The sequence below is a fragment of the Mesoplodon bidens genome (genome assembly GCF_964165515.1).
Source record: "Mesoplodon bidens genome assembly, chromosome: 14".
Classification (NCBI taxonomy): Eukaryota; Metazoa; Chordata; class Mammalia; order Artiodactyla; family Ziphiidae; genus Mesoplodon; species Mesoplodon bidens.
Genome location: NC_138170.1, coordinates 54,651,448 through 54,678,300, shown reverse-complemented (window position 1 = coordinate 54,678,300; position 26,853 = coordinate 54,651,448). Strand labels below are relative to the sequence as shown.

Below are 26,853 nucleotides of genomic sequence, written 5' to 3'. Positions count from 1 at the left end.
AATTTTCCTTTTTTGTGTTCTATTTTTCATTGGTTGTATTTTTCTTTTTCTAACTGTGTAAGATAGTCGAATATATATCACACCTCTTCCTAAATAATATGGTTTATTATCGTTAGTTTCTGTTTTAAAAATGAAAATAGATTTATTAATTCTTACTGATTAAGAAAATAAATGCTTCTTGTAAAAATGTAAGCACTACAGAAAAGTATAAAGTAGAAACTCAACACCTGAAATCCCATATCTTTAATTAAAGCAGTGATCTCCTTTAAGCTAGTCAGGGATTATTCAGGTGTCAGTAATAATGTGCTCCTCTAATTGCACCCACGTATGAGTAATGTCTGTTGGCTAGGTGTAAGGCTGTCCTTTGAGAGTTCTAAGCCTGGCTCCCTGGCTGCCTTGCCCACCCCCTCACCCCCCACCCAACCCCTTTTCTTGAGAAAATGAGTGGACAGAAGTTTATTTTTATTTTTTCAATTATAAAAGTAAATGATGTTCGTGGGGGAATTGCTGCAAAGCAGAAAGTAAATGAGATTATCATAGCATTGTAATAGCAGAAAAATTGGAAAAAACCTAAAAGTACATCAGCAAGCAGTTGATGAATGAATTGAGGTATATTTAGTAATGGAGTATTACTTTACAACAATGAAAATGAATGAATTAGGGCTATATGTAGCAAAGAGATAAACCTCAAAAACAGTGTTGAGTGAGAATACATACAGTATGGTCACTGATAAAAAAATTTTACAATGTGAAAACAATGTCTTATTTCATTAATGGGCATATGTATGCATATGCATATTATATATATATGTATGAGTTCTGGGAATGTGTATTGATAAAATTTGTTTCCTTAAAAAAATGAACCAAGAGACTTCCTTGGTCCAGTGGTAAAGAATGTGCCTTCCCATGCAGGGGATGTGGGTTTGATCCTGCTCGGGGAACTGAGATCCTACATGCCACGGGGCAGCTAAGCCTGAACGCCCCACAACTAATGAGCTCATGCGCCTCAACTAGAGAGCCTGCGTGCTGCAAACTACAGAGCCTGTGTGCTCTGGAGCCATGTGCCACAGCTAGAGAGAAGTCCATGCACCGCAACAAAGAGCCTGTGAGCCGCAACAAAAGATCCCTCATGCCGCAACTAAGATCTGATGCAGCCAAAAAAAAAGAAAAAAACAAATGTGGCAAAATATTATCTTTTTAATTTTTTTGATTTATTTATTTTATTGAAATATGGTTAATTTACAATAGTATATTAGTTTCAGGTGTACAACATAGTGATTCAATATTTTTATAGATTATACTCCATTTAAAGTTATTACAAAATAATGGCTATATTGCCCTGTGCTGTACAATATATACTTATTGCTTCAAGCATGGCAAAATATTAGAATGAGGTAGATCTGGACATGATTACAAGCATCTTCATTATATTCTCTAATTTTTTGTTGAATGTTTTTTATAATACAAAGGACAAAAGGGTCTTAGCCCATCCTTAGCACTGTTCATAGTGCCAGTCACCATGGAAGTCATATATCATATCGGTGGGTAGGCATTTAGACTCCAGAGCCCACACACCTAGCCACTAACTGATTAGATGAAGAGACTTGATATATATACATTGTTGGGGAGGAGCCAGTCAGTGGAATAGAGGAGACTGAAGATTCGGGAATGGAAATGAATCATTGGTGGAACCGCTGCCCTAGAGACTCCAGACAGGTTATCTGGATTTTGTATTATTTAGTAGATTTTGCAGTTTCAGATTTGATTTTCATTGTTTTTTTTCCTTTTCCTCATTATGACGGGCCATGTTTTCTTTTTTCTTGAAGCCAGCGTGAGAGGCACCAAGGAGAAGCACCTAGTATCTTCTTCAATTTTTGTTTTTTTTTTTTTAAATCTAAATACAGGGCTTCCCTGGTGGCACAGTGGTTGAGAGTCTACCTGCCGATGCAGGGGACACGGATTCGTGCCCCGGTCCGGGAAGATCCCACATGCTGTGCAGCACCTGGGCCCGTGAGCCATGGCCGCTGAGCCTGCGCGTCTGGAGCCTGTGCTCCGCAACGGGAGAGGCCACAACAGTGAGAGGCGGCCCGCGTACTGAAAAAAAAAAATCTAAATACATATTAAACCCAGTTAAGCACCACTGCACATCCCACCAGAATGGTTAAAATTTTTTTTTTTTTTTTTTTTTTGCGGTACGCGGGCCTCTCACTGTTGTGGACTCTCCCGTTGCGGAGCACAGGCTCCGGACGTGCAGGCTCAGCGGCCATGGCTCACGGGCCCAGCCGCTCTGCGGCATGTGGGATTTTCCCGGACCGGGGCACGAACCCATGTCCCCTGCATCGGCAGGCGGACTCTCAACCACTGCGCCACCAGGGAAACCCGAGAATGGTTAAAATTTAAAAGACTGGGCTTCCCTGATGGCGCAGTGGTTACGAATCGGCCTGCCAGTGCAGGGGACACGGGTTCGAGCCCTGGTCCGGGAAGATCCCACATGCCTCTGAGCAACTAAGCCCCATGTGCCACAGCTGCTGAGCCTGTGCTCTAGAGCCTGTGAGCCACAACTGCTGAGCCCGCTTGCCACAACTACTGAAGCCCACGCGCCTAGAGCCCATGCTCCCCAACAAGAGAAGCGACCGCAGTGAGAAGCCCGCGTGCCACAACGAAGAGCAGCACCCGCTCGCTGCAACTACAGAAAGCCCACGCACAGCAATGAAGACCTAACGCAGCCAAAAATAAAATAAATAATAAAAATAAATACATAAAAAAAATTTTAAAGACTGACAGTGCCAAGCACTGGTGAAGATTTGGGACAACCAGCACTCTCATATTCTGTTGGTTGTAGTGCAAGTTGGTACAGCTGCTTTAAAAAACTGTTTGCTGTCATCTAACACACATATCCCTTAAGTTTCACTCCTAAATATATATGCAGCAGAAATGCATACACCTGTGTGCCAAAAAGATACATATACAGATGGCAGTAATGGCACTATCCATAGTAGCCCCAGCTTTGAAACACATGTCCATCAACAATAGAGTGGGGGTGGGGCATCGTGCAAAGTAATGCTCACAGCAAGGAAATGAATGAACGCAGCTCATTAACAGCAGGCAGCATGGGTGAATCCACAGGCATAGTTTTGAACAAAAGAAACTGGATGTGAAAAGTGTGCATAGCGTGTGATTCTGTTTAAGTTTTCAATTGAGCAAAACTAATCTTTGATGTTAGAATCTGGGATGCTGGTTCCCTTCCACTAGGAAGTAGTGATTGGGAAGGAACCCGAAGAGTCTTCTGGGTGCTGTCATGATCTGTGTCTTGACCTGGATGCTGGTGGCATGGATGCATTGACTTTGTGGTAACTGAATAGCTGTACAATGTGTGCTTTTTGCATGTGTTTTATATTTTAATTAAAACCTTAAAAAAAAAATCTCGGGCTTCCCTGGTGGCGCAGTGGTTGAGAATCTGCCTGCTAATGCAGGGGACACAGGTTCAAGCCCTGGTCTGGGAAGATCCCACATGCCGTGGAGCAACTAGGGCCGTGAGCCACAACTACTGAGCCTGCGCGTCTGGAGCCTGTGCTCCTCAACAAGAGAGGTCGCGACAGTGAGAGGCCCGCGCACCGCGATGAAGAGTGGCCCCTGCTTGCCGCAACTAGAGAGAGCCCTTGCACAGAGGCGAAGACCCAGCACAGCCAAAAATAAATAAATAAATAAATTTATAAAACCACTGAATCTTAGTTAAGTTTAAAAAAAAAAAAAAAATCTCTTCCTCAGCTAACATGTTTAAAACCCAGACAACAAGCAGGAAGCCTTACCTTCATTTCACGCTTTCTTTCTTATTTATTTATTTATTTATTTATTTATATTTTTGGCTGCATTGGGCCTCCGTTGCTGCACACGGACGTGCTGTAGTTGCGGCGAGCGGGGGCTACTGTTCGTTGCGGTGCGCGGGCTTCTCATTGTGGTGGCTTCTCTTGTTGCGGAGCACGGGCTGTAGGTGCACGGACTTCAGTAGTTGTGGCACGTGGGCTCAGTAGCTGTGGCTCATGGGCTCTAGAGCGCAGGCTTGGTAGTTGTGGCGCACAGGCTTAGTTGCTCCACGGCATGTGGGATCTTCCCGGACCAGGGCTCGAACCCATGTCCCCTGCATTGGCAGGTGGATTCTTAACCACTGCGCCACCAGGGAAGCCCACGCTTTATTTCTTGAAGTTAGGGTTCTCTGTGTATGGGAAGGCCTTCTAAATCACTAAATGAAAATCAGTGTTGTGGTAATTGTTTTTTTTTTTTTTTTTTGAAATCTGTTATATATTGAGTCCTTGAAGGAAGAGGTTGCTGCAGTTGATGATATCTCATTTCAAGGAAAAAATGTTATTGGGATTTCACTGTTTGGGCTAAAAAGTGGTCAGAACTTGCTTTGCAATAATAGTCAAATTCTGCATCACATTTATTTCTCATTTTTGAAGCACATTTGGAAACCAACTTGTTTATTCCATGGCATTTCATTATAGATCTTTCCCTTTATGCCACCACACAAGCATCTTTTTCTTAATGGTTTAAAAAATATTTATTGTGGCATGCGGACTTCTTAGTTGCGGCATGTGAACTCTTAGTTTCAGCATGTATGCGGGATCTGGTTCCCCGACCAGGGATCGAACCCAGGCCCCGTGCATTGGGAGCATGGAGTCTTACCCACTGGACCACCAGGGAAGTCCCTCTTTTTCTTAATTTAATTGTAATGACACATATGTGTAGTGAATTGGCTTGTCAATTGTTAAATCATAAAGAAAATACTTTTTGTCTGATATTTGATTCTTAAACATCAAAGAACTTGTTTGACTTTTACAACTGTTCATTTACTACCCAAATGTGTTTTTTTTAAAGATAAAAAAATAACAGTGCCTTAATCTTTCCTTTTTGTTTGTGTGGTTTATCCAGTGCTGTCGGGACATTCGCTCGAGCCCTTGATTGCAGCAGTTCTGTAAGGCAGCCTAGTTTGCATATGAGTGCAGCTGCAGCTTCTCGAGACATCACCCTGGTAAGATGCTTTTTGAAATTTGGGGGTTATTATTTCGTCTGCTACTTGTTTAATTTAAAAGCCAATATAGCAGTGTTGTAGACGTGAGAACTTCTTGGCTCTAAGCCCTGCTGACTGTTAGGTTGATTTGGCTTGGCTGGTTGATTAACTGTGGTGTCTCATTCCTAAGTCACCCCTTGTGTTTGTGGGCTGGGACAAGTAAGAATGACTATTCACAGAGTAGGTACAAAATGATAAAAAAATATTTTGGGGAAAACAATTCAATATTCTGATTCATCTGTTTTCACTTTGGTGCTTTTTTGGTGTATTCCATCTACACCAAACTACATAAATAGTTGTAGCTCACACATAGTGCTTTACAATTTTTTTAAGTGAAAGTAGCCATCTCTTGAAACCATTGCTATAGGAGTTATTCTATTGTCATGCCATTAGTCAGTATTAAATATTTAAAGTTTTTTTTTTGTCTGTTCATTAGAAAGAGGTTCTGTTTTCTTAAATTATTTCATTATATTATGGTTGCTATCTTTTAAGGCTATTTCCTTTCTTCCCTTGGTGATCAAATGAGGCTTCCCACATTCAGCTTAATTATACCACTGAGGCCTGCTGTGGCTGGGCATCAGGCTTGGCACTTGCTCCCTTCTCTGCACCCTCCAGCAAAGCAGACCTGCATGTTTTTGCCTATTGAAGTTCCTTAACTGTATTGATTGCCACTCCCTCTGAGATATTCATGGTAGGATGCTCATTTTACAGATGAGGAAACTGATGTATGGCAAGGTTAAGTTGTTTGATATTCATTACACGTAATAAAAGTTAGCATTTTGTTTTCTGATGGAATGGAATACGATGATAGGTTTTATTACTTTCTCATTATATTCCAATTTGAAATGTTTTCCACAAAATATTTATCATGACAATGTAAAAACTTGTACTAGAATGCACAACAAATTTGTTTCTTATAATTCTTTCTTGTATTTTTGTACAATTATAGATGATGATGAAAGCATTAATAGGCTGTAGCCTTTAAGGAACCCTTTTCCCTGTCCTTTCTCAAAGACTAGAATGTCGTTTATAGAAACAAGTTTTGTTCTCTCCGTTGGTACATTAATATTTTATGAAAGTTTAGGGGTTTCAAAATAGGTTTGTATTTTGGTTGTTTAGCACTTTTAGAGTGCTTTTTTGAACATGCAAGAGTACACGTGTCACTTTGTAACAACCTTAAATCCTGTCAACAGGTATTTATGTGAACCAGAACTACATGGAATCTAATCACTACCTGTTTAAAAATTTTTCCCCCAATTCTAAAATTAGTTTATTCTTATTATGAAAAAATTTAAAAAGTAAAGTACAGCAGCCAAAAAAAAAAAGTTTTGTCCTCATTATCCAGAGTAGAATATTCTTACCATTTTATGTTTCCTTTCAGCCACTTTTTGTGCATTGCAAACAATATACTAGCAAATTATAGAATAGTACAGAAGATAATATAATAAAATACTATGCAATGCCACCTAAAGCAGATGTTAACATTTTAGTTCTTTGGATTAAACGGATTTTCAACCCCTATATTAATGATGAAATCCCTAATATTCTCTCCCTAATCCTATTCCCCATCCTCCATCTGTACCCCTGGCCCTGATCATCCCTGCCTCCTGACAAGAGGCAGCCACTATATCAAATCTGCTGTGTATCTAGTCTGTGTTTTTCTAGTTTTACTATGTATTGATATTTCCAAAAACAACATGAACATTGTTTGACATGTGTTTAAATCTACTTTGTAACATTTTGCTATTTGCTTATTAGTGAGATGTAGCCATGTTAATAAATATGTACCTCTTTCACTCATTTTTAACTCCTTGGTAGTATTTGTAGTATTGTTTCATAGAATACTACACCACATTATTTATGTGTTCTCTTACCAGTGAACATCTGGAGTACTTTAAAAACATTTTCCTTTGCTATTACCCATAATGCTGCATTGGAAATTCTAACACATGTCCTTTCTGAGCATGTGTGCGAGCTTTCTAGGCTGTAACTAGAATTGGAATAATTATTCATAGCGATTCGTAGGGTGGTGCTCATTTTCAGTTTGACCACGTGCTGCCAAATTATTCTATTATATACCATACTAGAAATTTATAATCCCACAAGAAGTTAATGACTGTTTTTCTTTCTGCATCTATTTTCTTACATTGTCTTCAACACTTGGACACTTGCTATGTTCAGACTAAAATTTTTTACTAACCTGATGCCGCCTCATTTTAATTTATATTTCCCTGATTACTTAATGAGGCTAAGCATATTTTCATATTGGCTCTTCAGATTTTTCCTTCTTTGTAGTTTAGATCCATGTATCTTTTGTACATTCTTCACTTACATTATTATTCTATTTTTGTCTAATAGTTTTAAAGTTTTCATATTTAAGACTGTAAATATATCTGGACTTTATTTTTAAGAATGGAGTGAGGTAGGGGTCTAATTTTGTTTTTCTTCATGTGGAAAATTAATTATTCCAACACCTTTTATTGAATTTGTTGTTTCCTCATGATTTTGTAATGCCCCGTCTATCTTATTTCATGGTTCTAGATATGCTTAGGATTCTTAATCTATTCTCTTCTGTTTCATTGATCTGTTTGTCCCTGTGAAAGCACCACAGTATAATAAATTCCGATAGCTGGTAAGACAAGTTCCACGTCACTTTATTTTTAATATATAGTTGAAGTTATTTAAAATAGAGTTTTATATTTTGTCTCCCCTCTACCCCATGTTTTTCCTAACAGTATAATATAAACACTCTTTCATAGAAGAATCTGCAAAGTTTTCTTCTAATGTTGCATGATCTTGCCTTGTATATACTGTTACTTATGTAGCCAGTGTCTTGTGACTTAACACTGTTCTTAAGAGATAATGTTTCCCAGATTATAAAGGGGGGTGCTATCTCTGTTGTAGTCCAGCAAATTCCCTCTACACTGAGGAGCTAGAGTGCAAAGCCTGTTCCTGAGATGGGATAGAGCTCTTGTGACAATTGGGGCTGGGATTTGCCTGAAGATGGGTCTGACAGGTGAAGAGCAGATGTGTTGGCTATTGGTTCACAGCGGCAGCGACTCTTTGCTTCCCACTGCTGGTGACTGCTGGGACAGCGGATGAATTTCTTTTGGAAGAGGGCAGAGTCTTCAAGAAACAGTGTTTGTTTTTGTCAGTGAAGGCCATTATAAAAGAAACATTTTAAAGGGCATACAACCTTTATACCTTAATTGGTTTAAATATCATTTTGTGTGTGTTGCTTGTAATAATTGCGTATTATGCTCCTTTTATTACTTTCACACCCTCCAGTGTTTCCGTGTCTTCTGTTTTATTTCCTTTAATACTTAGCAATTTGGAGTCACTTTTTAATTACATTATCTGAAATTATTTACTACATTATAAATTTTTTTAAGCAAAAATATACTCAGAGGTTTAGGAAATTTTGTTTTGTCTTGTTTGTACAGCTGGTTTCAGAGACAGGATTTGGATCTTAACTCCTGCTGAGGAGTTCTCTCCACTAGATTACGTCTTCTGTTTTATTCTTGTTAAAATGGCTCGGGTTTAAATATCATTGTTGTCTGTCTTGGATCAGGCAGCACTGAAGATTTGTTTTTTTAATTTATTTTTGTTTTTTAAATATTTATTTGTTTGTTTATTTATTTATTTACTTTCGTTGTGCCGGGTCTTAGTTGAGGCATGCGGGATCTTTAGTTCTGGCATGCAGACTTCTTAGTTGCAGCATGTCATATGAGAACTCTTAGTTGCGGCATGCATGTGGGATCTAGTTCCCCAACCAGGGATTGAACACGGGCCCCCTGCATTGGGAGCACGGACTCTTACCCACCGGACCACCAGGGAAGTCCCTTATTCTTTTCTTTGTTTAATTTTTAAGTTTAATTTTATTTATTTTTTTATACAGCAGGTTCTTTTTAGTCATCCATTTTATACACATCAGTGTATACATGTGAATCCCAATCACCCAATTCATCACACTGCCACCGCCGCCCCCCGCCCCCCCGCCGCCACTTTCCCCCCTTGGTGTCCACACGTTTGTTCTCTACATATGTGTCTCTATTTCTGCCTTGCAAACCAGTTCATCTACACCATTTTTCTAATTCCACATATATGTGTTAATATACGATATTTGTTTTTTTCTTTCTGACGTACTTCACTCTGTATGACAGTCTCTAGATCCATCCACGTCTCTACAAATGACCCAGTTTCGTTCCTTTTTATGGCTGAGTAATAGTCCATTGTATATATGTACCACATCTTCTTTATCCATTTGTCTGTCGATGGGCATTTAGGTTGATTCCATGACCCAGCTATTCTAAATAGTGCTGCAATGAACATTGGGGTGCATGTGTCTTTTTTTTTTTTAATAAATTTATTTTATTATTTTATTTTATGTATTGTTTCTGGCTGTGCTGGGTCTTTGTTGCTGCACGCGGGCTTTTTCTAGTTGCGGCGAGCAGGGGCTACTACTCTTTGTTGCGGTGTGTGGGCTTCTCACTGCGGTGGCTTCTCTTGTTACAGAGCACGGGCTCTAGGCATGCGGACTTCAGTAGTTGTGGCTCGTGGGCTCTAGAGCGCAGGCTCAGTAGTTGTGGCTCACATGCTCAACTGCTCCGCAGAATGCGAGATCTTCCCGGACCAGGGATCGAACCCGTGTCCCCTGCACTGGCAGGCAGATCCCCAACCCCTGCGCCACCAGGGAAGCCCTGCATGTGTCTTCTTGAATTATGGTTTCCTCTGGGTATATGCCCAGTAGTGGGATTGCTGGATCATATGGTAATTCTATTTTTAGTTTTTTAAGGAACCTCCATACTGTTCTCCATAGTGGCTGTATCAATTTACATTCCCACCAACAGTGCAAGAGGGTTCCCTTTTCTCCACACCCTCTCCAGCATTTGTTGTTTGTAGATTTTCTGATGATGCCCATTCTAACTGGTGTGAGGTGATACCTCATGGTAGTTTTGATTTGCATTTCTCTAATAATTAGTGATGTTGAGCAGCTTTTCATGTGCTTCTTGGCCATCTGTATGTCTTCTTTCGAGAAATGTCTATTTAGGTCTGCGGCCCATTTTTGGATTGGGTTGTTTGTTTTTTTAATATTGAGCTACATGAGCTGTTTATTTTGGAGACTAATCCTTTGTCCGTTGATTCGTTTGCAAATGTTTTCTCCCATTCTGAGGGTTGTCTTTTCATCTTGTTGATGGTTTCTTTTGCTGTGCAAAAGCTTTGAAGTTTCATTAGGTCCCATTTGTTTATTTTTGTTTTTATTTCCATTACTCTAGGAGGTGGATCAAAAAAGATCTTGCTGTGATTTCTGTCAAAGAGTGTTCTTCCTGGGCTTCCCTGGTGGCGCAGTGGTTGAGAGTCCGCCTGCCGGTGCAGGGGACACGGGTTCGTGCCCCGGTCCGGGAGGATCCCGCATGCCGCGGAGCGGCTGGGCCCGTGAGCCACGGCCGCTGAGCCTGCGCGTCCGGAGCCTGTGCTCCGCAATAAGAGAGGCCACGGCATTGAGAGGCCCACGTACCGCAAAAAAAAAAAAAAAAAAAAAAAAAAAAAAGAGTGTTCTTCCTATGTTTTCCTCTAAGAGTTTTATAGTGTCTGGTCTTACATTTAGGTCTCTAATCCATTTTGAGTTTATTTTTGTGTATGGTTTTAGGGAGTGTTTTTTTTTTTTTTTTTTTTAATTAATTTAATTTATTTATTTTTGGCTGCACTGTGTCTTTGTTGCTGCACACAGGCTTTCTCTAGTTGCGGCGAGCGGGGGCTACTCTTTGTTGTGATGCGCGGGCTTCTCATTGCAGTGGCTTCTCTTCTTGCGGAGCATGGGCCCTAGGCACACAGGTTTCAGTAGTTGTGGCGCACGGGCTTAGTTGCTCATGGCATGTGGGATCTTCCCGGACCAGGGCTCGAAACCGTGTCCCCTGAATTGGCAGGCGGATTCTTAACCACTGCGCCACCAGGGAAGCCCTAGGGAGTGTTTTAATTTCATTCTTTTACATGTAGCTGTCCAGTTTTCCCAGCACCACTTATTGAAGAGACTATCTTTTCTCCATTGTATATCCTTTCCTCCTTTGTCATAGATTAGTTGACCATAGGTGCGTGGGTTTATCTCTGGGCTTTCTATCTTGTTCCATTGATCTATGTTTCTGTTTTTGTGCCACTACCATATTGTCTTGATTACTGTAGCTTTGTAGTAAGTGTCTGAAGTCAGGGAGTCTGATTCCTCCAGCTCCGTTTTTTTCCCTCAAGACTGCTTTGGCTATTCGGGGTCTTTTGTGTCTCCATACAAATTTTAAGATTTTTTGTTCTAGTTCCGTAAAAACGCCATTGGTAATTTGATAGGGATTGCATTGAATCTGTAGATTGCTTTGGGTTGTAGAGTCGTTTTCACAATATTGATTCTTCCAATCCAAGAACATGGTATATCTCTCCATCTGTTGGTATCATCTTTAATTTCTTTCATCAGTGTCTTATAGTTTTCTGCATTACAGGTCTTTTGTCTCCCTAGGTAGGTTTATTCCTAGGTATTTTATTCTTTTTGTTGCAGTGGTAAACGGGAGTGTTTCCTTAATTTCTCTTTCAGATTTTTCATCATTAGTGTATAGGAATGCAAGAGATTTCTGTGTATTAATTTTGTATCCTGCTACTTTACCAAATTCATTGATTAGCTCTAGTAGTTTTCTGGTGGCATCTTTAGGATTCTCTACGTAGAGTATCATGTCATCTGCAAACAGTGACAGTTTTACTTCTTTTCCAACTTGTATTCCTTTTAGTTCTTTTTCTTCTCTGATTGCCATGCCTAGGACTTCCAAAACTATGTTGAATAATAGTGGTGAGAGTGGACATCCTTGTCTTGTTCCTGATCTTAGAGGAAATGCTTTCAGTTTTTCACCATTGAGAATGATGCTTGCTGTGGGTTTGTCGTATATGGCCTTTATTAGGTTGAGGTAGGTTCCCTCTATGCCCACTTTCTGGAGAGTTTTTATCATAAATGGGTGTTGAATTTTGTCAAAAGCTTTTTCTGCATCTATTGAGATACATATGGTTTTTATTCTCCAGTTTGTTAATATGGTTTATCTCTTTGATTGATTTGTGTATATTAAAGAATCCTTGCATCCCTGGGATAAATCCCACTTGTTAATGGTGTATGATCCTTTTAATGTGTTGTTGGATTCTGTTTGCTAGTATTTTGTTGAGGATTTTTGCATCTATATTCATCAGTGATATTGGTCTGTAATTTTCTTTTTTTGTAGTATCTTTGTCTGGTTTTGGTATCAGGGTGATGGTGGCCTCATAGAAAGAGTTTGGGAGTGTTCCTTCCTCTGCAAGTTTTTGGAAGAGTTTGAGAAGGATGGGTGTTAGCTCTTCTCTAAATGTTTGATAGAATTCACCTGTGAAGCCATCTGGTCCTGGACTTTTGTTTGTTGGAAGATTTTTAATCACAGTTTCAATTTCATTACTTGTGATTGGTCTGTTCATATTTTCTATTTCTTCCTGGTTCAGTCTTGGAAGGTTATACCTTTCTAGGAATTTGTCCATTTCTTCCAAGTTGTCCATTTTATTGGCATAGAGTTGCTTGTAGTAGTCTCTTAGGATGCTTTGTATTTCTGCAGTGTCTGTTGTAACTTCTCCTTTTTTATTTCTAATTTTATTGATTTGAGTCCTCTCCCTCTTTTTCTTGGTGAGTCTGGCTAATGGTTTATCAATTTTGTTAATCTTCTCAAAGAACTAGCTTTTAGTTTTATTGATCTTTGCTATTGTTTTGTTTCTATTTCATTTATTTCTGCTCTGATCTTTATGATTTCTTTCCTTCTGCTAACTTTGGGTTTTGCTTGTTCTTCTTTCTTTAGTTCCTTTAAGTGTAAGGTTAGATTGTTTATTTGAGATTTTTCTTGTTTCTTGAGGTAGGCTTGTATAGCTATAAACTTCCCTCTTAGAACTGCTTTTGCTGCATCCCATAGGTTTTGGATCGTCATGTTTTCATTGTCATTTGTCTCCAGGTATTTTTTAATTTCCTCTTTGATTTCTTCAGTGATCTCTTGGTTATTTAGTAACGTATTTTTTAGCCTCCACGTGTTTGTGTTTTTTACATTTTTTCCCCTGTAAATCATTTCTAATCTCATAGTGTTGTGGTCAGAAAAGATGCTTGATATGATTTCAATTTTCTTAAATTTACTGTGGCTTGATTTGTGACCCAAGATGTGATCTATCCTGGAGGATGTTCCATGTGCACTTCAGAAGAAAGTGTAATCTGCTGTTTTTGGATGGAATGTCCTATAAATATCAATTAAATCTATCTGGTCTATTGTGTCATTTAAAGCTTGTGTTTCCTTATTTATTTTTATTTTGGATGATCTGTCCATTGGTGTGAGTGAGGTGTCAAAGTCCCCCACTCTTATTGTGTTACTGTCCATTTCCTCTTTTATAGCTGTTAGCAGTTGCCTTATATATTGAGGTGCTCCTATGTTGGGTGCATGTATATTTTTAAATGTTGTATCTTCTTCTTGGATTGATCCATTGATCATTATGTAGTGTCCTTCCTTGTCTCTTATAACATTCTTTATTTTAAAGTCTATTTTATCTGATATGAGTATTGCTACTCCAGCTTTCTTTTAATTTCCATTTGCATGGAATATCTTTTTCCATCCCCTCACTTTCAGTCTGTATGTGTCCCTAGGTCTGAAGTGGGTCTCTTGTAGACAGCATATAGGTGGGTCTTGTTTTTATATCCATTTAGCAAGCCTGTTTCTTTTGGTTGGAGCATTTAATCTATTCACGTTTAAGGTAATTCTCGATATGTATGTTCCTGTGACCATTTTCTTAATTGTTTTGGGTTTGTTTTTGTAGGTCCTTTTCTTCTCTTGTGTTTCCCACTTAGAGAAGTTCCTTTAGCATTTGTTGTAGAGCTGGTTTGGTGGTGCTGAATTCTCTTAGCTTTTGCTTGTCTGTAAAGCTTTTGATTTCTCCATCAAATCTGAATGAGATCCTTGCTGGGTAGAGTAATCTTGGTTGTAGGTTCTTCCCTTTCATCACTTTAAGTATATCGTGCCAGTCCCTTCTGGCTTGTAGAGTTTCTGCTGAGAAATCAGCTGTTAACCTTATGGGAGTTCCCTTGTATGTTCTTTGTCGTTTTTCTCTTGCTGCTTTCAATAATTTTTCTTTGTCTTTAATTTTTGCCAGTTTGATTACTGTGTGTCTCGGCATGTTTCTCCTTGGGTTTATCCTGTATGGGACTCTCTGTGCTTTCTGGACTTGGGTGGCTATATCCTTTCCCATGTTAAGGAAGTTTTTGACTATAATCTCTTCAAATATTTTCTCGGGTCTGTTCTCTCTCTTCTCCTTCTGGGACCCCTATAATGCAAATGTTGTTGCGTTTAATGTTGTCCCAGAGGTCTCTTAGGCTGTCTTTCTTTTCATTCTTTTTTCTTTATTCTCTTCCACAGCAGTGAATTCCACCATTCTGTCTTCCAGGTCACTTACCCGTCTTCTGCTTCAGTTATTCTGCTATTGATTCTTTCTAGTGTAGTTTTCATTTCAGTTATTGTATTGTTCATCTCTGTTTGTTTGTTCTTTAATTCTTCTAGGTCTTTGTTAAACATTTCTTTCATCTTGTCGATCTTTGCCTCCATTCTTTTTCTGAGGTCCTGGGTCATCTTGACTATCATTATTCTGAATTCTTTTTCTGGAAGGTTGCCTATCTCTACTTCATTTAGTTGTTTTTCTGGGGTTTTATCTTGTTCCTTCATCTGGTACATAGCCCTCTGCCTTTTCATCTTGTCTATCTTTCTGTGAATGTGGGTTTTGTTCCACAGGCTGCAGGATTGTAGTTCTTCTTTCTTCTGCTCTCTGTCCTCTGGTGGATGAGGCTATCTAAGAGGCTTGTGCAAGTTTACTGATGGGAGGGACTGGTGGTGGGTAGAGCTGACTGTTTCTCTGGTGGGCAGAGCTCAGTAAAACTTTAATCCGCTTGTCTGCTGATGGGTGGGGCTGGATTCCCTCCCTGTTGCTTGTTTGGCCTGAGGCAACCCAACACTGGAGCCTACCTGGGCTCTTTTGTGGGTCTAATGGTGGACTCTGGGAGGGCTCACACCAAGGAGTACTTCCCAGAACTTCTGCAGCCAGTGTCCTTGTCCCTGTGGTGAGCCACAGCCACCCCCTGCCTCTGCAGGTGACCCTCCAACACTAGCAGGTAGGTCTGGTTCAGTCTCCTGTGGGGTCACTGCTCCTTCCCCTGGGTCCTGATGCATACACTACTTTGTGTGTGCCCTCCAAGAGTGGAGTCTCTGTTTCCCCCAGCCCCGTTGAAGTTCTGCAGTCAAATCCCACTAGGCTTCAAAGTCTGATTCTCTAGGAATTCCTCCTCCTGTTTCCAGCCCCCTAGGTTGGGAAGCCTGATGTGGGGCTCAGAACCTTCACTCCAGTGGGTGGACTTCTGTGGTATAAGTGTTCTCCAGTCTGTGAGTCACCCACCCAGCAGTTATGGGATTTGATGTTACTGTGATTGCACCCCTCCTACAATCTTATTGTGGCTTCTCCTTTGTCTTTGGATGTGGGGTGTCTTTTTTGGTGAGTTCCAGTGTCTTCCTGTTGATGACTGTCCAGCAGCTAGTTGTGATTCTGGTGTTCTCGCAAGAGGGAGTGAGGGCACGTCCTTCTACTCTGCTGTCTTGGTTCCTAATCCCCTTATTCTTTTTTGAAAATTCATTTTATTTTCTTTTATTTTGGCCACACCGCGTGGCATGCAGGATCTTAGTTCCCCGACCAGGGATCAATCCCACACCCCCTGCAGTGGAAGTGTGGATTTTTAACCACTGAACTGCTAGGGAAGTCCCCAAGATTTCTTCTTTTGTCTGCAACATTTATGTGTCTTTTTTTTTTTTTATATTATTTATTTGGTTGCACCAGCTCTTAGTTGTGGCAGACAGGCTCCTCAGTTGTGGTATGTGAAGTTTTAGTTGCAGCATGAATGTGGGATCTAGTTCCCTGACCAGGGATTGAACACAGGCCCCCTGCATTGGGAGTGTGGAATCTTATCCACTGTGCCACCAGGGGAGTCACCACTTGTGGGTCTTGGTTTCCTGCTCTAACTATTCTAGGTTCAACTTCACTTGGACTCTTTCTGTATGTTCTTGTGTTGAGATTATATTATTTTCAGTTGCATAAAATTGACATCTTTTAGAAGTCAAAAGCCGGAAGAAGTCATTGTCTCTTGTTATTTCAGATGCCATGACCTGCACCTTTAATCTTGTTTGCCTGGTGATATCATGCCTTCTACTTTGATGTTAAAATATAAGATCTTGAGGCATTTCTGTAAAAATGAATGGGAGTGGTTAAAAATTAGTAATATGTTGATGAGTTTTGCAGATTGTTTTCCAAGAAGAACATATGAAAGGCTGCTAAGTTGTTTTGTGCCATTAAATGAAAATGGATTCATTGTTTAGTTGAATTTGAAGAATTGGGCTTTTATTTTTCTTTCAGTGTTCACAGGCCTGCACAGGTCAGGTTAGTACCTTTCTCTGTCAGGTGACCAGAGCATGGATCTGGAGACCATGGAGAGGGCAAGGTTGTGGAACTGCTGGGACCTGGGTAGCTTGTTCAGGTGATTTTCTCTGTGGCTTGTCCTGTGAGGACTGCAGTCGGCTTTCAGCATTCCTATCTGACATATCTGTTTATCCAAGACAATATATGCCACTTATCAAATCACCAGTAATATTTTGGGAGCAGGTAATTAAGCTGCCTGCAGGATTGTTGGATGTAACTTCCTCATTTTCAGGTAGCTGGGCTGTGAATTTCAAACACCGCTAGTCTAAGACATATAATGAGATTTATAATTGTTAAAACATTAAAACCACAGAGGCTTCATAGATTTCACCTTTGTTTCAGTAAAATGGGAAGTATACTTAGTGCAATTTGCAAAGAAAGAAAAATTAGTGTGCAGTAATCCTTACATTCACTCCCCTGTCCCCCTGCATTGTGGATACAAAATTACTTAGAATTCTGAGTAAACCCTGAAATAGTTACTTAAGTAGTAGTTCTTGGACTTTCTAGCCTTGTTACTTCCTGTTCATGGCTGGAAGGGCCAAGTGCCGTGTGCACTGTTAGGGAGCTATTGCTGGAACAAAGCCTCTCTCTCGGAGAATAGGTAATTGCAGAGATACTGGATTTCTCTTTTGTCTGTACTCTGAGGACTAAAGCAGGTTGGAGAGTAGGATTCTAGATAAAAGCTTTTTGAGTTTTGGGGGGCCTTAGAAATCTTCTGGGATAGACTATATTAGAGATAATGGTTAAGTAACTTATATAAGACTAGAAACTTAGGCTTCCTGATGCTAAATTCTGGTTCTAAGAAAGGTCAGGCTATGTTGATTTAGTAGGGAGGAAATTGCATGCTGGAACATCTCTAATTCTATATTATATCTGGTCTCTTAAAAATGCAATTCTGATTTTGCTGTCCCCTATCTTAGATCCTCTTAGTGGCTTTCAGTTGCACTTAGGGCAAAAACCCAGATCCTTAAAACAGTCCCCAGGCCTTGGCAGTCACCATTCTACTTTACATCTCTCTGAATTTGACTACTCTAGGTACCTCATATAAGTGGAACCATAAAATATTTGCCCCTTTGTGGCTTGCTTATTCACTTAGCGTAACATCTTCAAAGGCCATCCATGTTGTAGCATATGTCGGCATTTCCTTCCTTTTTAAGGCTGAATAATAATCCATTGTATGTGTATATTACATTTTGTGTATCCATTCATCTGTCAATAGAAACTTGGGTTGCTTCTACCTTTTGGCTATTGTGAATAATGCTGCTATGGACCTGGGTGTACCAATGGATTTACTTTTATGATTCTGTTTTTCCCCTTAGAGCTATAGCTGTTTTTTTTTTTTTTTTTTTTGCGGTACGCGGGCCTCTCACTCTTGTGGCCTCTCCCGTCGCAGAGTACAGGCTCCGGACGCCCAGGCTCAGCGGCCATGGCTCACAGGCCTAGCCGCTCTGCAGCATGTGGGATCCTCCCAGACCGGGGCACGAACCCGTGTCCCCTGCATCGGCAGGCGGACTCTCAACCGCTGCGCCACCAGGGAAGCCCAGAGCTATAGCTTTTGATCCATATAGCCTTATGCAAGTTAATTAACCTCCGTGTCTGAGTTTCCTCATCTGCAGTGGAAATAAAATCTATCTGCCCTGAGGTTATGGATTGACAAGAAGAGGGTATGCAGACATACCCCTATAATTGCTGATATACGTATCCAAGCATATAGAACTTGATGGAACTGCATTGGCTCCCCAGAGCATGCCTTGGGCCTGGGCCCCTGCATTCTCTGGAGCAGCGTAGAGCTCCCTGTGCCATTGGCTGTCCAGGTTGGGTGGAAGACAACTGATTTAATGCTATGTCACAAGTCTTTTTGAGCTTCCATCAATATTCTAGAAGAAATTACGTTCAGCAGTTTATGCACCTTCATTTAAGGTAATGTTTACAAACACTGGGCTCTTCTGGCTCTTGAGGCCCTGTCCTCACTAGGAGAGAAAGTAGGTGGTGCCTCAGTGTCCTCCTCCAGCCTCTGGAAAAGTCTGTCTCTGACTTAACTTTTGATATCAACTTGAGGATTAAACAAGATAATACTTGTAGATCATCTGGAACAGTATCTGGCACAATGTCAGAGCTCAATAAATACTAGTTGTTATTGTTGTGCTGATAACAATGATGCATTCCCCGCCCCCCCATCTTTGTTGAGTCTCATTTACTTTCTTCTGATTTTATAGCATTACCGATTGTCTGAAAGTGGTTTTTTCATGCCATATTTATTATCATTGTAGTAGGTTATCAAGTTTGAATATGGTCATTAGGCTATAATTAACCATGCATGTTAATATAATTGTTACAAGGAAATCACTATACAGTTTAAAATCTTCTGCTTAAAACAAGCTATACTTTTTACAATAAAAATTTTCCCATCAAGAAGAACTTAGAAAAGATAATTAACTTATTTTTCTGATAAGAGAAGGTTGATTTAACCAACAGTAGTTTTATTCTTCAGATGCTCTTTGTAAAAATGCCAGCTGTTGACCATGCACTTCACTCTCTTTGTGATTCCTGTTCAAATCACACACTTCATTTAGGGCTTTGAGGAATTGAGAACAGTTTGGAAATCATAGTCATTACATCATTTATAGAAATTGTACTCAGCAGAATATATGAATCTTCTGATTAACATTTTAGACATCAACTCACATTAAAAAAATCTAGTCTTCAAAATGAATATAAAATTGATTAAATGAGAATTCACATAATTTTTAAAACTCAGTTTGCTAAAACTTAACAGTATTATCCATGTTTCCAAGACTGTAAAATTAGAATTTGAACTAATGGACTACCACTGCAGTAAAAAATATGAAACGTGAAATTTTCCTTCCTTCTAAATACATCATTAAGGCAATAATATTCTACATTAGGCACATTTCCTTTTTGTCTGATGATGTATTATTGCAGTTAAGAAATTTAAAATGTTATTAAATGGGCTTAGAGACACTGCGGACTGTCTTAGGGGGAATTGTTTGCTTGTGTTAAGGTCTGTTTATCCATCTCTTTCTTTTAAACTTAAGCTTAAATTTGTTTTTGTTTCATTTTTTGTTTTGGGTGTATGTCGCCTTTTACTTTACTTTTCTCCCATGCATTTGACAACTAATATAAGAAACATTAGAAAGTCACCGTAGAATTGAACTATGGAGAAATACAATGAAAATTGTTTTAACTTCTGTCTAGGGTGAAGAGATTTGGATTTTACAAGTGTGAGTTAATGAAGCCTTGTGGTTATAATTTCTTAAAACTTGTTATTTTTGTATTTTGAGATAATACAAAAATAGCACTAAGACTTCCTGTATTCCCCTTCACCCAGATTCCCCAAATGTTTACATCTACCACGTTTCCTTTATCATTCTTTCTCTGTATACATATTATTATTATTTCTGAACAGTTTGAGAGTAAGTTACAGAATGGATGTCCCTTTATCGCCAAGTACTATTTGAGGAGGTATTTCCTAAAAGAACAAGGATATTTTCTCACTGAACCACAATACAATTTGCAGATTCAGGAAATGAACATTGTTATAGTACTATAACAATAGTACTATAACGATTTAATATTACTAACAATTTATAGTACTATAAATCTGGCTTTAGTCAGATCCGTAGTTGTCTCAGTAACATCCTTTATAATAAGAGAAAAAAAATTTTTTTTCTCATCCGGGATCTACTTGAGAATCACTTACTGCATTTACTTGTCATATCTCTTTAATTTCCTTCAATCCTGAAAGGTTCTTCATTCTTTCTCTCTTTTGTGACCATTCTTTCTCTTTTGTGGCATTTTGAAGAGCACAGGCCATTTGTTTTGTACCATGTCGCTCCATTTGGGTTGTGGTTATAATTTGATTAATAATTAGAGTAATTTTTTATTCTATTAAAGTCCCTTTTGGGGGCTTCCCTGGTGGCGCAGTGGTTGAGAGTCTGCCTGCCGATGCAGGGAACACGGGTTCATGCCTCGGTCCGGGAGGATCCCACATGCCGTGGAGTGGCTGGGCCCATGAGCCATGGCCGCTGGGTCTGTGTGTCCTGAGCCCGTGCTCCGCAGCAGGAGAGGCCACAACAGTGAGAGGCCCGCGTTCAGCCAAAAAAAAAAAAAAAAAAAAAAAAAGTCCCTTTTGGTCAGTTACATCAGGAGATTTTCCATTTTTCCTTAGATTTTCCAACTTTTCATAGGTTTTTTTTTTTTTTGGCCACATGGTGCAGCTTGTGGGATCTTAGTTCCCTGACCAGGGATCGAACCTGGGCTCCAGCAGTGAAAGCGCGAAGTCCTGACCAGTGGACCACCAGGGAATTCCCTGATAGTATTTCTTAATTAGGAAATTTTTTGATGCCTGTAGTTATAAATAGCTTTTTATTCCTGTTATTGTTTATGTGTCATTTCCCATTTTTTTCCTTGATAGTTTTGCCAGAAATTTCTCTTTTATTGTCTAAAAGAATGAAATTTTAGTTTAGTTGATCTTCTTTATTGTATGTCTGTTTTCTGTTTAATTTATTTTTGCTCTTTATTATTTTCTTCCTTCTACTTTTCTTTGGCTTTACCCTGATATTAACTATACCAGCTTTAAAGACCAATTTTTAGCCCATTAATTTCATTTATCTACTTTTCTGTTATTAGTAATTAAGATTTTAAATGTCCCTCTGTATCCCATATTTTTATATGTATTATTTTCTTTATCACTTGGTTCTAAGTATTTCCTAATTTACTTTATAATGTTGCATTTGATTGAGAGTTAATTTCCAAGGAAATGTGGTTCTGTCTAAATAAATAAATATCTTAATTGCTTTGGGGGTTGTGATCAGAGAACATGTATGATACCAATTATTTTAACATATTGTGATTTCCTTTAGGGCCTGGAATATAATCCTCCTGAGGATTGTGCTCCCTAGGTCTTGCCCACTTTCACCTCAGCATAGTCACAGCTAACTTTCTGTTTGGTCTGTTCTCTCTTGTAGCAGTTTAGAAAATACCTCAAAGTTAAAGCTCGGGTCAGTGTGGAAGCTCATCTCTCATACTTCCTCTTCCTGAACTATCTTAGCCTCTCCTTCCCTGCATTGCTTGTTCTCCAGTGTGTCCACATAGCTGTATTCCATATTTGCCTGGTTTGTGTCTGGAATCAGAGCTGGGGGGAAGAACCCACAGTTATGCTCAGGGTAGATTTGGAAGTGACATTAGAGCCATGGGGCTACTATGGCCTGCTGCCCCTGGAGCTTTCTCGTGGTAATAATCAAAAGGTATGAGTACACATAAGAACATAGCTCTTGGGTGTTTATAGATTGATTTGAGTGAATGACAACCAGGGCTTAACAAATCTGATTATGAATGAGGGATTTTGCTTTGAGTACTGTGCATTGAAGCAAAAATTGACTGGATGGCATACTTCTCATATATAAAAATTTTTGCCTTGATCGTGGTTTGAGGTTTACTCATGAGAGTTTTTATTTCTACTTGGAAAAAACCATATGCTCATTAATTTTAAAATAGATTTGATGGTCTGAATGCTATAATTTGTGCTGGAGTTATACATGTAAACTTTTTGTAAAACTTTTAACTGAGCAAATCGATAGTATTGAATATATATGGCTATCAGTTAGCCATTACCAAAATAATGTCACATGTTAAAGATTGGGTTCCTGGGAAACAGATTCTGAGATGAGATTTGCATGCTGGAAGTTTATTAGGGAGTACTTTTGGGCTCAACACCTGTGGAAGAGAAGGGACGGAGGCAGGATTGAACAGAGGGAGAAGGTAGGCTCTGATACAGTGTGAATGAAGGCCTCACCCTTTACACTCCTGCATCATTGGATGCTGGCTGCCCCAGGAAGAGGGCATGACCTTGGGCGATGAACTTTCTTAATTTGAGATCATTCCAAAGAGAAGCAGCAGCTGTAGGCTGTTTGTTCACAGCACTTCTAAGCACTGGGTGAATAAGCTCTTAATTCTCAAAAGGGAAAATGCAGTATCTATTACAATGCCCAGAATTTCATTGGCTTATAAACAACAAACATTAATTTCTCATGCACCCCTGTACAGATAGTCTAGGATTCTGCTGAACCTGTACTGTGCTGATTCAGGTGAGAAGCTGCAGGTTAGGTCCACATCTGGTCCATGTATCTCTCATCCTCTGTTGACAAAAGTCAGTAGCACAAGGCCAAATGCACAGGCTCATGTCAAGGCTCTGTTATGTCACACATCTTAAGAGCCAGTTGGCCACACAAGTCACATGGCCAGGCCCAACCTCAGCAGAGTGGAAGAATATGCTCCCTTGGAGGTCCAGGAGAGGGAGTGAATTTTTGCCAAACAATAGTCCAGTTTACCAAAATGTGATTCTGCTTAATGAACAAAAGATGAGAATTCCACTGCCAAGATTTCATTGTCACTCTTTCTCCTAAAATACTTCTGTTTGTCATCTCCATCTGTTTTGAATGAGATGAAATGTGACAACACCTTCACCACTATTTGGCAGAGAGAACAGCTTGTACTGAGTTCTTCTGATTTTTAAAAATTTAGATTTGAATGGATTTGTGTGTATCTGTATCTCTATTGAAAAGATGGTATCTTTGCAAAGTATTTATCTGGAGGGAGAATTTTCAGTTTCAAGTTCTTTATCTTATTTTAAATTGAGGTATACATATAATAAAGTGTATTAAGTACACTTAGGTGCACAGCTGATAAATTTTTACATATGTCTACATCCATATAACCACCACCCAGATGTAGATGATGAACAGGGTTCCCTCATGCTTCTTCCCAGTCAATGATCCCCTCTTCTGAGGTAATCATTATTCTGACTTCTCTCATAAATTAATTGTTATTTTTCTCAAAATTTATAAAAATGGAATCAGCCAGTATGTTCTCTTATATGTCTAGCTCTTTGAGTTTTTATCTTAACTGATAAACTGTAAGTTGTTGGTTACATTGTCAAACTCCTATGTCTTTTCTTAGCTTATTTCTGTGAGTCCTCACTGGATGTTGTCTCTTTTGTTCTAGAAACTATATTTTGTGTTTTGCTTACTTACTAGCTTTTTGTGGTTGGATTAGACTATACAAAAGTTCATTCAGAAGAAGCTTCTATGTATGTCAGAAAGATGGAGTTAATATGCACTCCTGGCAAATAATGTGATCCTCTGGTTTCTTTTGTAAAGCTGGTCATTGATTTTTAACAGGACTATTCCTTAGGCATTCCACAGTACCTGTGTCTCATGGGATGTTTATTTTCTACACATACTGATCATTACTACACTTTCCCCTGGGCTGTGGTCTAAATGTGTGGGCTATGGAGGTTTCATAGCTGTGGTCAGCCTTATTCCGACTCAGTCTTTCCATTTGATTTGTGACACAATGCAGGAGCTAGTTTTCAAAAGCAAATGCTTACTTCAGTGTTCAGTAACACAAACACACTCTGTAAAGAACAGAACCTTTAAAAACAACCTGATCGGGGCTTCCCTGGTGGCGCAGTGGTTGAGAGTCCGCCTGCCTATGCAGGGGACGTGGGTTCGTGCCCCGGTCCGGGAAGATCCCACGTGCAACGGAACGGCTAGGCCCATGAGCCATGGCCGCTAGGCCTGCGCGTCCGGAGCCTGTGCTCCGCAGCCTGTGCTCCGCAGCGGGAGAGGCCACAGCAGTGAGACGCCCACGTACCACAAAACAAACAAACAAACAGAAAACAACCTGATCACTTGGGATTTTGGTTACAATCACTTATAGAGGCTAGGATATTACTTTGGTACTTGAAGCCTTATTAGATAATAGCCCATCGTCATTTTAAAAAGTGCCTATAAGGAAGGCATTTGCATTCACCTAACATGAACAAAAGACTGAAAATCCATTCATGCTTTGAGTGGTTGGTATAATAACAGCTGAGAAAAGCTCATTCAATTCTGTGACTTTTGGTTTCAGAGCACCTGTTCAATATAAAAATTACTTGTATCTCCTGAGGAATCTCAGCAGCAGTTAATTTGTATAATTATTGATTTTGAATACTATTTTTTTTTTTTAGTTATCCACTGTAAATTTAGGAGTTTTAAACATAGTTGTTTATGGAAATATATTATTGTTTGAAGGGACCCCTCAATGCTGTTGATCTTTGCACTTTTATAGATCAGTTATCTAGAAACAATAGTTTTTTAATTTCAGGGATGGTGTTAAGAGTGTATAACTGTAACATACAGTTAAAACGGCTGAATCTGTCAACTGAGAGGTTAGCTAGAGAAGTGGAATTTAGTTGATTCTGAAGTTTGCAGAGCATAAGGGAAGAATCAAGATCAATTCTAACATTTTTGTAACCCCTGCTGCAGAAGGGTGAGAAGAAATTCACTTGAAAGTTGAAGTTATTATTCCATGATTGTGATACATATAGCAAAAGTCTGCACATGGTCAGTATGGTCTTAGCTGTGGTTATACCTAGGAAATTGATAATGAAATCCCTACTTGCTTTTGTTTTGTGGAATCCAATGATTTATTTTAGGGGGGATGTCAACCCTTGTTAAAGCAGTTAGTTACTGTTCCTAATCATGTCCTAAATCCTGCCGTTAGCTCTGTCAACAAATTCATATTCAGCATCTTTATGTATCACAGTATAAATATGTACTTTTAATGTGTATTTTAGCTAATAATTTTTTCTCTTTAATAGATGTTAGTTGATATTGGAGCTTATTTTATGCGTTTGTACCAGTGGGGAACTGTCCACTGTCCCCTACCAGATATTTTGGGATCACTTATAAGCTAAATTTTTAACAAACATAGACGTGACTCTCCTCATTTATGAAATTTTTAATAATTATCAGAAGATACTTTGTGTAGAAGGTGTAAAACTTGGCTTTCACATGTTAGAAAGTTTAAACAGAACTAGTTCTCACTTGGCAAGGATTTGATCACCAACCAAATTTGTACCACACCTATATGCTTATCCAGACACAACTGACTGTCCTGTTCAGCAGGTTTCCTGCTACACATACAAATACGCATGCATATTATGAATAGATCTTTTTAAAATAAGCTAGACCCTAGGTACTTCTGAAAAAAAGCCACTTATATTATCCTAATCTATCTTTCCTCCTTTCAAATCACTCACCCTTGAAATATATATGAAATCCACACTGGCCTAGGTAGCTGTTCCAAGCAAGCCTGGTCATCTATTCTTGGTCTTACAGAATTTCAACTAAGTTACTGTTTTTACATGGATATATAATTTTGTTTTGTTTTGTTTAACATGGATGTGTAATTTTGTCTTCATCATTCTCAGTTTCATTGTTTTTTCTCCATCTCTTGTTCTTAGTATATCATTCTCTTACTCCAACCTGAGAAAATTTTTTCTCACTCTGATACATCCTCTGTCTACATATTTTTTTTTCCCTTGTCAAGGAAGGCTGTGCCAACCTTATACAATAGCTGAAGTGACTGGCACTTTTAACCAAAAGGATGATGGAACTTACTGGGTTCCCATTTTAATTCCTGGAGGTCCTAGATCTTCATAGTTAGGTTGCTGTAACAAACAAATGCATTTAAAAAAATACATACCTTAAAAGGTACAAATCAACATGTTCTTGAAAGCAATACGTGATGTTTTAAATAACTGCCTAAATCCATTGTTTAAATTTTTTTCTTAATTGTGTTACTGAAAAAGTAAATACTAAGTATATTGTTGCTAATTAAGTGCATCATGCATTTTAATATTTCTGTTCTTAAATAATCTAACAAGTTTGCATTTCTGGCTGATCTTTTCTCTCCATTTTCTTTGTTTTTTTTTAGTTTCATGCTATGGATACGTTGTATAGGCACAGCTATGATTTGAGCAGTGCAATTAGTGTCTTAGTACCACTTGGGGGACCTGTTTTATGCAGAGATGAAATGGAAGAATGGTCGGCCTCTGAAGCTAGTTTATTTGAAGAGGCACTGGAAAAATATGGCAAAGACTTCAACGACATACGTCAAGACTTTGTAAGTAGAAAATTGTGAATTAAATAAAAGTTGGGGTGGGAATATTTTATCTGTTTTAAAAATTTGGTAAATCTTAAACTATTCATCTAGCAAGCCTGTGATGTAGTAATTTTCATCTGCTCAATGTAGAATGCAGGCCAGTGTTGTGGAGGGAGAAACTGACATTTGTCTTGAGCAGTAATTGTAAGACTCAGGGTCAGGAGGCAATATGAATTAATCCTCTTCACCTCTCTCTGAGTTCCAAGTTAAAAATATGCACAGCTTTTCTAACCATTTGC

General features: G+C 39.1%; 1 protein-coding gene across 2 annotated transcripts in view; it reads left to right on the top strand.

The window, feature by feature from the left end:
* The window catches only part of MTA3 (metastasis associated 1 family member 3), a 158,883-nt gene that overhangs the window by 81,609 nt on the left and 50,421 nt on the right, over positions 1-26,853 (top strand). For both annotated transcript variants that reach the window (XM_081254836.1, XM_081254835.1), the window contains exons 8-9: positions 4,930-5,029; positions 26,387-26,575. In XM_081254836.1, the coding sequence (XP_081110962.1) occupies positions 4,930-5,029; positions 26,387-26,575 (289 nt within the window). The remainder of the gene's footprint in view (positions 1-4,929; positions 5,030-26,386; positions 26,576-26,853) is intronic.